Here is a 12219-nt window from a genome sequence, read left to right as displayed (position 1 = left end):
GTGTTGTTCCAAAACAGAAGCAGCTAGAGAAGAAGTGACACAAAGCCTGCATCAGCGTTTCGAGCCAGGAGGAGGGTCAGCGCAGAGGCAGAGAGGGGCAGATCAGACCCATGCAGTGCCCGATCATCTTTCTCAGCCAAGAAGGACTAACGTTGTGGCCAGGAGGAGCAGATTCAGCCCTTGCCGGGATTGCGCAGAACCTGAAAGGCTCAATTTCTTCAATTGCCGGAGCTTGAGGAGCTGTGGGCAGATTGTGATTTGAGGCGCTAGTAGGACGTCGTTTCTGTCAATACAGAACAGTGGCTAAGGGGGCAAAAGCAAGGTAGAGGGAGTCACTAACTTGACGGATTTCTAGCCAAGGAATCCAGATCCAAGTTGCAGTTGCAAGGAGGATTGGAGAGGAGCGATTCGATGGCTAGCCAGAGGATTTCCAGGAGGGAAATCAAGACTTAGAGGGAGATTTTCAGGAGGGAAGTCGAGACTTAGAGGGATTCCAGAAGAGGAGCTGAAATGGCAGTCAATGGATTGAGGGATCAGGACAGATTGGACAGAGCCTCCAATTTTGTCATCTGGAAGGCTAGGATCCTAGCAATCCTAGACAGACATCGCATCAAGGACTTTGCCTTGAAAACCGTAGCTATCCCAATTGAACTAGCTGCTAATGAGAAGTATGAGGAGAAGGCAAAATGTTTGATCCTAGATGGGGTCAAAGATCATGTCATACCACATATTACTGAGAAGAATATAGCTAGGGAGATGTGGAAGCACTGACCACCTTATACCAGGGCTCTTCCGTGCAGAGGAAGATGCCATTGTAAAATCAGCTGCAGTCATATCAGATGCAGAAGGGAGAGCAGATAGATCCATTCCTTCTCAGGTTGCAGGAGATTCACGACCAGCTTACTTCCGTGGGGTCTACATGGAATCCATAGTTTATGGTCAGGACTGCCCTGAATGCAGTCTCCGAGGAGTGGGAGACATTTTCCCAAAGTATTTTGGGCAGGGCTACTCTTCCCAGTTGGGAGCAGATGTGGGCAGCTCTTCGCCAAGAAGAGATCAGAAGGATGACCAAGGCGCGGAGTAGTGGCAAGGGAAGTCGAATCAAGAAAGAGGAGGATGATGCGGCTCTAGCATTTGCAAGACAGCAAGGGAAGAGGAAGAAGAAGGACATCTCCAAGGTTAAGTGCTTCCATTGTGGGGAGCTAGGACATTATGCATCCCAGTCTCCTAGGAAGAAAAATAAGGGAGAGGGTTCCGATTCAAAGGCAGCTCCAACTAAGGCAGAGAAAGAGGTCGAGACTGATGACGATTGTGCCATGAGTGCTCATGCGCCTCTAGAAAAGAGGTGGGGTGATATCGAGTTGTACTCAGGAGGACTACATACTAAGGCTAGGATCCTTGAGGTGCCCAAACTCTTGGATCACATCCGACTACGGAAGCCCTTAACGATAGTAGCATGATGACAAATGTCGGGTGGAGCAAAGTGTGGTGGAGCAGCAAGGCAAGGCTAGGGTGCAGAAGTCTACAGCAGCGCAGCAGAGGTTGCAGCAGTGCGAGAGGCACAGAGGTGTTTGCAGCAGCGCAATGACAGCAGAGGGAGAACGGGTTAGCACTTTAGCATCAAGTGGCTTCCATGCTTACTAGGATGTCAGTATTTGGGGGAAGTCAGTTACCTACTTCTCGGTAACTGAGTTGCAGTGCAGCAGTTAGCAGTGGCAGTGCTAGGGGCAGCATGGACAACATATTGAGAGGGAGTTGCAGTACAGATGTAGCAGTGGCAGTGGCAGTGTCATGGGCAGCAGTGCAAGGAGCAACAGTGCAGAAGATGTGAGGCAGTAGGCCAAGCATCAGCACAGGTACCGATGTGGAAGATAAGTGTGATGTTTCTATAGTGAAGCATTGTTAGAGCACATTCCTCGCTAAGAGGGAGTGTTGATTTTTGGTAGCATCGGATGTGCTCTAGCCATGAAAATTGGTGGAGAGGCTAAGGCACATGAAATCTCCAAGGCCCAGAAATCGTTTGGGGAAATTCCACCCGAATGGAGAGATATTAAAATAATTAATATTTTTAATGAGACCCTAAGTTTAAACTTAGGGAAATTAAAATATTAATGTGTATTAATATAATATGGGTGAGAAAGTTCTAAATAATGATGATCAAGCCAAATCTAATCTTAGCCATTGATTAGGGACTTAATCTCAGTCGTTGAATCGTCAACAAGAAACGTATAAGAGGAGGCTTGAGGGTTAGTTGGAGATACACCAAGTTGATCAAGAATTCGATTTTCTAGGGCAAGGTTCGCTAAGAAATCGAGTTAGTGATCTGTTGCAATGAGGGGTAGTTTGGCAAAAGGCCGAGATACATATCAGAGAGGCAGAGAAAGTGTTGGAGAGACAACGCAGAGCCTTCGGAAGGTGACGCAGAGGCTGAGGAGGCTAGCGCAGGTGATGCAGAGGCCTAAGAGGTTGGTGCAAAAGCAGCAGAGGCTCGCAGAGCTAACGCTGGGCTGAAGAGGCAGCACTGAGGAACTTTCATGGGGTAGACTAGGAGCTAAGAGGCAGACGCAAAGAAGAAGAGGGTGACGCAGTTCCAGAGAGAAGCTTGGAGCAGCTTTTGTTGTCCAGCGAAGGAATTGTTGAAGTTGTTGTGGGATCAATCATCCAGTCGCTGATCAGCCAGAATATCTGTCTCTGAGGCGAGGTACTTCTGCCAAGGAAATTCTTTGAAGGGTGAGCCATTTCTGGCACCCTAGTTGTATTCAGAAAACTGCATAATAATAAAACCCTCATATCTGCTACACCGGTTTTCCCGCATTGGGTTTTTCTGGGGACAATTGTCCAAAAATAATGGTGTCCCTTGTGTTGTCTCAGTTATTTCAATTGTTGATCTATATATGTGTGAAGGTTGCATTTGTGTTTATTTCGGTATTTATATTAATAAATAACTTGTTAATGGAAAGAACAAGTAGGAGATAATAAACCAGATAATGCAGTAGGGATTTTTGATGTGTCAAACTTAGAAATTTCCACAGGCCGGACCATGGTCAGTCCCTTTGAGTTTATCTCTATTCCTTTCATCATGGATAGGATTGGAGGACTTTGGATGAGCTTACTTGAGGACTCATGGTTTTAGAGGAGCTTTGTTTTTGTAAGGGTGATCACCAATATAGGGGCCAGTTCAACCCATGTCGAGTGCACCTATGTCTTACCACATGGTTATGAGTCTATTGAGTTTGTAGGTGGCATTGGCTTTGGTGCAATACTCCTTAGATGTTTCTCATACGTGGCAATCTCACAATTAGTAGCCATTCATGCTTACCAAGGCAATTCATGTTTCTCAATCCAAAGTGGCCTCAAAAGTCCAAAATTCAACTTGGTCCTATATTGCAGAGCTTGATGGGAGGGTGACATGCCATGTGGAATTTTCCAATTAGTGAAAGCATGCTCAAGATATGGCTAGTCAAAGCTGATCAATAGGTACTACAGGGTTCCATATAGCCGGCAACGTTAGGATATTTTTTACATGCATTACATCAAAAGTGGTGTACATGAGGAGAGGAACAAAACCCATGTTTCAGTTTCTCATGTACTTCAAGGGCATTAGAGATCTCTTGTTTGGGCGTGATGAGGTGGTACTAATCGAGTTGATGTGGCAGTATAGTGGAGTTTTGGAGCTGTCAAGGAATATGACAGGTTACAAGTTTTAGTGCAATTTCCCTTATTTTTTACCCTTGTTTGTGTGAATTTCTTCTTTGCTGATTGATTGCGAGATAAACAAAATTATAGAAGTAAAAGGTAACCCATCTAAGGCACCCACTAATAATTGTTGGCCATCCACTAACATTGCTAGAATCTACGGCATTAAAAACAGTGGGTTTTTTTTTGAGGTTTTACTCAACAAGTGACTATTACATGCTTCTTTTAGCTTCTCTTTCACCATTTAAATTTGAAGGTTTGATTTAAACATTTAATTCACATTTCAATGTTTCATGATGATGACAAATTTGCATAATTCAATGATTGTCCTAGAAGAGCTAGATCCTCATCCTACACTGGATTGGTGTCAATCAGAGGAAGCTCTTCTTTTGCGACTTCAAGACTTGGCAAACCTCAAGGGTCAACCATTCCAAGACATGGGGAGAAACTACTCTGTACTCCTTTTACCAACTAGTATTCAGAATTTAGTTAACTTCATCAGAATGGCTTCCAATTCTCGGTTTGGATCCTTTTTGGACTCATATCATATACGAAATACTTATTCATACATGACATTTTGGCACCCACTGATATTGTACAGTATGGACATGGTTTTGTTAAACATCAAGAAAATGATTTATTTAATTCAAAATATGTTTATATATTTATTTTTTGTACTTTATGAGTCTTTTCCGAGTTTTTAAATATTTTTTTCCTGATTGATTCAAAATCTCTTTCCTTGCTGACTTTTTCCTGACTCTGAATCTGGTGATTTTGGTTCGCACTAACCGTATTATAAATCAGAGTAGTATTTAATTGTGACTTTTTAGAGTTCCTGGTGGATTTCTGGCCAGAATCCGGCGAAAAATTGTGGCCAAATCTTGATTCGTGTTGTTTAAACTGGTTCTTTGACTGCATATATGGATTCAGGAATCAGCACCCTCAAAAACCCCAGGGGCACTTCCATTGTGAAGCATTCACCTGTCAAACTTGTGATTTCAACGAATCCCTACCGGATTCTAGACAAATTAGATCAAAAAATAAACCGGAAAACTTTCCAAAAATCGTACTTAAAGACTATTCTATTATAAATCTGACATGTTCGCAAAAGTTCATTATTGTCTAGGCAATAAACCCTATGTATGAGCTCATACTTTTAGAGTAGTTGTGCAATAATTGGGTAGTTTGTTCGACACGGTCATTTTTCATGCAATGTATCTATAGTTTACCCGTGTGCTTTTATATTACACATGATCTGTCTCGTTTAAGCAGATCTGGTTTCTTAACGGCAGTCTATTCAAGCCCAATTGAGTTTCACATAACTATGTTTCCATGCAGTTCAAAGCGAAGTTTATTGTTTGTTTAATATTTCAGGTCTTGCAATGGGGTATCCTATGAATAAAGTGTGATGCAAAACAGATCTGTCATTGAATACGTAGAATTTCTTCAAACAGAAGTCATATTGTTTGTTTAATTAAGATCAAAGGAAGTATTGTTTGTTTAAGACCAAAGCATGTTAGCGTGCCATATCCAATGAATCACGTATAATGTCAGTAAGTTTGTAATAGAGTCCCTAAATTGCTTTATTTACTTCAAATGAGTTCTTCATCGTTTTTGCTTAAGACACCTGTGTAAAAATGTCCTCTTTTATCATTGATAGTTTTCTGCATGACCTAAAATTCTGTGACTCAAATTCAAGATATATCAGCATTGCCATTACCTGAAGCGAATGAAAGTGCAGGCATCATCCCGCAGATACAAAATAAAGAAAAATATACCCAATCCAGCGAAGCCAATGTGCAACAATTTTATAGAGCTTAAAGCATCATTCAAACCATAGAAATAATCAAAACTGATGCAACTAATTCTCAAATAATAAACTATTTTTGAAGTATAGATTTGAGGGTTTATGAGGATTTCCTCGGTTATGTAAAATGTTGAGACAGCGATGGTAATTTAAAAGTCAAAACTAACAAAATGGAGAAATAAGCACCATAAATTACATGAATAGAAGTGCAATACTACTCACCGAGGCATGTAAACGATGGATCTATTTTTGCATGAGTAGAAAGTGCTTTGATGACCTCATTTTTAGTCATGTATGACTTTATACAAGTCTCTACAAAGTGCTTCACCTGTAAAAAATACTATTTAGTAAAGAAAAATTATGAGTTTAGTAAATTTTAAGTTTATTAGAAAAATTTTAAGGTCAAAAACAGGTTTTAAAACAAAAAAAAACATGCTATCAACATCAACTTAAAAAAATCAATAGCATTCAAGATGATGATGTCAATCAAAAAAGTAAATAGTTTTGGAGGGAAAAGATTAAAAAAAACTATTTTTTTCATATTTTTAGCTCATCGCCTGATAGGTTCACTCAAATTTCTAGCATAGGCACTTATTGGATTAGATATCCAAGTAGCATCCACACTGCATACTTTTAATAGACCCACCTTGAGATAAACTAGAAAACATCAAAAAATGTATTGCTATTCAAAACATGCAGCAATCCAACAAATATCACACTTCAAGTTTGAGTAAACCTATAAGGAGATAAGTTGCAAATACAATTAAATAAAAAATATCATTTTCTTTCTTTCCCTTTAGAAATTCATAATTCTTATTTTATTATTTTAACTATTATTTTCCATGGAGAACTGTTTTATAACTCAATTTTTTTTAATGCATTTTAAATGCAATAACTTACATGCAGAATTTCTTCCCAAGAGACTCTCCTGTTCTCACCACTTGCAGTGGGCGTGGAATTGAACTGTTGTAATGACGATGCTCTCTGATAATCATGCATTTGGTCACTTACGGATTGCCCCTGAACATTTGGATCTCCGTGTCTCTGTTCCGCAATTTGATGGAAACCCGTTACTCCCTGATTTTGGTTCCCTAGTTGTTGAAATTCTACTTCATTCTGTTGGACATGCAGTACTTTTATCAATCGTGATAGAACAAGCCTAGTCAAAAATATATTTAAGTCCTCTTATGTGGCAATGTGAACTCCGTACCTGTAATGGCCCATCAGTAGGTTGGCCCTGCTCTGGTGGTAGTGACTGGTGTATCCGGCCATATGCCAAATCATAATGTTTAGACCATGACAGCGATGAGGGGTCTTCCATTCTGTTTACATCCGATATTCAAGAGAATCCAATGTGCTTTGTTGAAAGGTTCCTGCATTTATCAACAAACTCGAAAATGTGAATATGAAGATTTCTATAGGAAAAGGTCATAAAAATTAAATATCCTACTAAATTCATTAATATTAATTATATGTTTATTAACAAGTGTGTATAAGAAACAGAGTGCGTTTGAGAGCTAAAACAGATATACAACGCCCAACATATATACAACGGCTTTTACTGTTCTCAGCATCTCAGTACATTTTCTTCTTTAACTTTAATATAATAAATAATTTACATCTCGATGTGTCTCATACCATTTTGACTAGGAAATTGCGAGTGTGATATGTTGCAAATAGATACTCAAAGCAAATAAAACTGCACTTGGCATAGAGAGGGCACCCGTATCAAATTCCGTTGCTGTTTAACCATGATTATTTTAAAAGCAGGGTAAAGTTAGCATGCCAAGTTGGCAACTAATATTCTGCCCTAAAAATATTATATAAATTTGCAGAATGAAGGATGGGCATCGGTGACTATTAATAAATTTGCAGAATGAAGGATGGTCATCGGTGGACTTAATAGGGGCTATTGCTGGAGAAAATTTATAACAATCATGATTCAAATTGGACCTATTGCTAGAGTAAAGGCTCAAATTTTATGCTTTTGAATCAGACTGCGGTAACTAATTGGGACTACAGCAACTAAATTACACAGTGTAAACAGAAAACACTTAAAACTGTTTAGAGGGAGAACAAAATTCTCCCATTCCGAAATATATGAATACAGATCGAAAATTGACCAGGTGTGAAAGTAAATTGATAAAAAGTCTGTAACTTACTAGCCGCGAGCTTAAATAATACTGAAGCCGGAATTCTACTTGATATCTTTGAACCAGAATTCTTCTTGATATCTTGCACGCAGTTACTCCGAAAAACTCCGACCAAAAAAATATTCGCACCTGTCTAAAACCTAGAATCAGCACATAGAACTGTAAATTCAAAACCCCATGTAGAAGTCGCCGGGAATCTTGTAATAGATAGATATCAGCAAAACACAAAAATTGCAGCCAAGCTAAATAGTGTTATAATTTGGATATAACACAAAATTCCGAAATACGAACTGTGGAATATAAGAAGATAGAATGCTTATTAAATATTACAGGAGTGCCCAACATTCCAGTGGAAAACGTAAGCAGGAGACTCCAGGAGAACCAACTTGGACAGTAATATTTATGCCCTCAAGAAAATAGAATTGTTTAAGGGTTGACAACTAAAACTCGAACGGAAACGTAGAACTGAAACAGAGTAAGACTCTCCAGGTTGAAAATAAAAACAAAAAAAACCTAACCACTCTCCAGAACCGATGCAGCAAATACTACCTTCCTTCCACATATTTAGCACAAGGCATAACGGGAATTCCAGCCTCATTACTAATAGCAATAAAATCAAGAATCTCTACATTTTAAAATGTAAAGATTATATGCATCCTTCATACTTGTTTGGCGTATCCAGAAGGCAAAGCTTGCTTTTAATAATGTTTGACAATGATCTTCAAACTTTTCATTTTGACTCAAAGTGCCTGAAATTTCCAGCGCACTTCTTTTCCAGTTTTCAAAAAAAAAAAAACACAACGTGTAAAAAATATACAATCTCCTGTGATTGTATGAGATAACTTTGAAATGAATAAACAGTTTAAACAAGGCGGAAGAAAACAATTTGCAAGCTTATGCGTGTCAATTCAAGAAAGATTCTTTCTCGTTTGGAGACCCTTTCATACATAAAATCATTAACTGCATGCGGCCTTGTCATTTATCAAACGAAAATATATTCAGGAATTTCTAATGTGAAGTTCAATGAACAAGAAGTAAAACATATTCTGGAAATTCAACTGTGAAACAATAAAGAACGTGCTCGAACTCAGCGGAATACAGTATAAAAAACAAATTTGCAAGGGAAAAAAAGTCAAATAACAAAACAGAATAAATAATGTGCTAAATAGAGACAAAATGTGAAACGGAAGCCATGTATTAACGGTTAATATGTCAAATAACAGAACATGTTCTATAATATTGGAAAATGTCAACAGGTAAAATACAAACAAGAAAGAACGTGCTTGAACTCGGCAAAAGGCCGAATAAAAGCAAATTTGCAGCGGAAGATGAGAAATAACGGGACAGATAAATATTATACTAGATGGAAACAAAATTTGCAACAGAAGCGATATATTAAAGGCTCAAAAGTCAAATAGTAGCACAGAATAAACAATATACTACACCGAAACAAGGTCTGCAACAGAAGCTTCAACAAGCAATATATTGAAAGTTTGGTCAAATTCTTCAAAGAAAAGCACGGGAAGTGAGATTTCTTCAATATTTTGGAACCCGAACCTGTATTTAGCAGCCGCCACAAGCATTTAAGCTTCGCCACCAATGAGCTTTCTCCGTTCTCGGAGGCAAAATCGACCGCAAGACCCGATGAAGTGCGAATGTGGACATCGATTGAATGGTAGAAAACCAAAAGGATTATAATCGGGATTTTTGCGGAATTTATAGTTCATATAAAGGGGATGATTCATGGAATCCACGGACCGCCACTGATGATAAACGACCAGTGTTTTTTCAATGCTTTATTTGTTTATTAATTATTTTAAATGTATCCATTTTTTCATTGCTTTCTTACTAAGCCAACAATGACGCCCATCCTTATCACACATGGCTGATGACGTGGAAAGCATATTCTTCAAAGCAGCCATCTTATAATTGTTCCAAGGCCACGTGTCCTTCCCTTTAAACGCATGCCTTTTGCCGCCTCAATTATTAATTCACTTCTACCCGTTTCTCTATCATCCGAATCGAAAGTTCGTATTCATTTTGTACGCTATCACTATGACGTGGTTATGTAAAGTACAGTGAATGGGTGAAAGTCGTGTGGTTAAAGTCACCTTTTAATTTAAAATTTATATTTAAATTGTATTATATCAGAACTGTTGTTGATAATGTTAAACATAACATAAAATATATTTTGTAAATGGACTCTATTATATATCGATCAAAGTTATAATTAAATGTATTACCATTTTAGAAATGAGTTTTATAATTAAAAGTATAAAACTTTAAAGGTAGAGTATACTTTTAATATTTAAATCTTTTTCTTTTTTTTTTTCTCCATAACACTTTTATATCTTAAATTTTTATTTGGTAGGCTTTGGTAGACTTTATAATAGGAGCTTGATTCTATGAGAATTAGATCTGTTTTATGATGAAGAATTAAAAATTTGATAAGGTTTTAACCAAAAAAATATTATCTATTAAAATTAATATTTAAATTTTGTTAGGAAATAAAATGATATTTTAAAGTTTACAAAACTAAAAATAATTTATAAAATTATGAGTTCCATATTTTTAGTTTTTTTTTAAAAGAGTTTAAATACCATTTCTTATCTATTTAATTAGTATTTTTAAAATTAAATAATTATTATTATTATTATTATTTGATTTTACAATAAAGAAAATTATATAAATTTCTAATTTAGTTAAAATTTAAAATTTATTTTTTACATTTGAAAATTATTAATGTATTTTTATTTAAAGAAATTAGATGATAATGTTCCCTCGTTCAAGTTCATTTTTTTCAAAAAAAGTGATATGTTTTGTTTCATTGAATAATAGAGTTGTCATTGTCACTAAATTAAAAATTGAATTACAATGTAACACATCATCCATCTTTTAATAGACAATGAACACTTAAAAACTCAAAGAAGTAAAGATAATTATTCAATTTTTCAATTTCGAAAAAAAAAAAAAAAAAAAAAAAAAAGTTTTTAAATTGTTTCTTTATATTTATTTTAATTTATATTGAAGTTAAAATACACTGAATATCTTTACAAAGATAATGCACAATTACAAGGTAAGAGTTTTTTTCTTCTACTTTGTTTTTAGTTTTTTAGGTTAGTTTTTTTCTTCTACTTTGTTTTTAGTTTTTTAGGTTAGTTTTTTTCTTCTACTTTGTTTTTAGTTTTTTAGGTTGCTTTACTTCATTGTGACAACAAAACATGTGTTAATAATGTCATGGGTATATTCCTCATGAAGGTGGGACTTGTATCTTCAATTTATTGATCTCTTTGAGAATGTTTTTGTGGATTTCATTGATAATTGTTTTATAATTTTATATGTCACAATTTTTTACAAGGCCTACTTGTATAAGACATCACTTTATGGGGTATCATCTTTCTAGGCTTCATCATCGATGACACCTTCTTTCTCTAGCATTTAAGTGTTTTCGCCTTTTAGACCTCTTAATTGTGACAATCTACCATCTTCTCTTCTCACATCATCTACCAAGGGCCTAAAACCCCATATACAAAATCTTTTTGGAATTTATATACTTTAGCTTTGCAAACCTCCCTATGGTATTTTCCATGTTGTCTTGTCACATTTATCATTAAGAATTCGACAGAAGAAAAAAAAAAAAACTTTCTTTTTTTTACATTTATGGCTTCTTCATGTCACACTATCACTTTCTCTTATCATCTAGGTCACTGAGAACTTGAAATATTGCAGACAAAAACTTTTCAATCATTCAACTTTTCATATTTACAAGTTTCTTCACCACACTTCACTAGGTTCTCTTATTATGTTGATCATCAAGAACTCATACCTTACAAAGAAAACCCTTATAGCTTTTCACCATTTCCATCTTTTTAATCAGGTCTTATAATGTTTTTTCCATCTAGTGTGGTTGTTTAGGAATCTAGGCTTCTATACACACCTATGATACACCCCCTTTTTGCATGATTTATCCTTGAATTATCAAATGATTAAAAATGACGCTACTATTTTTTTACTTTGACATCATCCAATCTTCAAAGATCCCTTGTTTGCATGATTTATCCCTGAATTATCAAATGATAAAAAATGATGCTACTCTTTTTTCTGACATCATCCAATCTTCAAAGATCAAAACCTTAACAAAATTATCTCTTCTACATGAAATTCTCATATATAGACTCATGGATGCAGCATTGTTGGCCATTCTCCATCTCGTGTGTTTCGTGTCGTCATCATCATAGGGGTCGAGTGTTATAACTTGGTCCCACCCGCGTGCTTGCCCGCTCTACAATTGCTGTATGGAGCCTCATTATGACTTATGCTTCTGTTTTCGCTGATTTACTAGAAGGAGTATTCTTGTTGCAGACACTTTAGATCATATCCGGAGATGGGACCTAAGTTAATTCATTCTAATATCTATTGAGTAGTAGGGGGCGGGATTGAAAGGCAAGTCTGATCTATGCTCTGCGAGAATATCTCGAAGCGTACTTCCTACCGACCCACTTGAGCGTTCAAATCTCGATTCAATGAAACTAAGTCAGGGGTTGAATGCAATGCACATCTTTA

At 36.5% G+C, this 12219-nt stretch overlaps 1 protein-coding gene across 5 annotated transcripts in view; it reads right to left on the bottom strand.

Annotated features, from left to right (window-relative positions):
- The window catches only part of LOC149260724 (uncharacterized), a 108035-nt gene extending 98613 nt beyond the window's left edge, over window positions 1-9422 (bottom strand). The window contains exons 1-5 of one of the 5 annotated variants that reach the window (XM_089420997.1): window positions 9214-9422; window positions 7666-7796; window positions 6714-6876; window positions 6404-6619; window positions 5726-5843 (exon numbers count right to left, since the gene is read on the bottom strand). In XM_089420997.1, the coding sequence (XP_089277123.1) occupies window positions 5726-5843; window positions 6404-6619; window positions 6714-6824 (445 nt within the window). In that variant the 5' untranslated portion in view covers window positions 6825-6876; window positions 7666-7796; window positions 9214-9422. The remainder of the gene's footprint in view (window positions 1-5725; window positions 5844-6403; window positions 6620-6713; window positions 6877-7665; window positions 7797-9213) is intronic. The other 4 variants (XM_089420998.1, XM_089420993.1, XM_089420999.1 and 1 more) reach the window with 4 other exon arrangements.
- Window positions 9423-12219: the final 2797 nt, after the last annotated feature.

Source organism: Pinus tabuliformis, chromosome 6 (genome assembly GCF_031772625.1).
Source record: "Pinus tabuliformis cultivar Carrire ecotype Pingquan chromosome 6, CPIR1, whole genome shotgun sequence".
NCBI lineage: Eukaryota > Viridiplantae > Streptophyta > Pinopsida > Pinales > Pinaceae > Pinus > Pinus tabuliformis.
The sequence above is the reverse complement of the archived record's forward strand: the minus strand, read 5'-3'. Positions and strand labels throughout refer to the sequence as shown.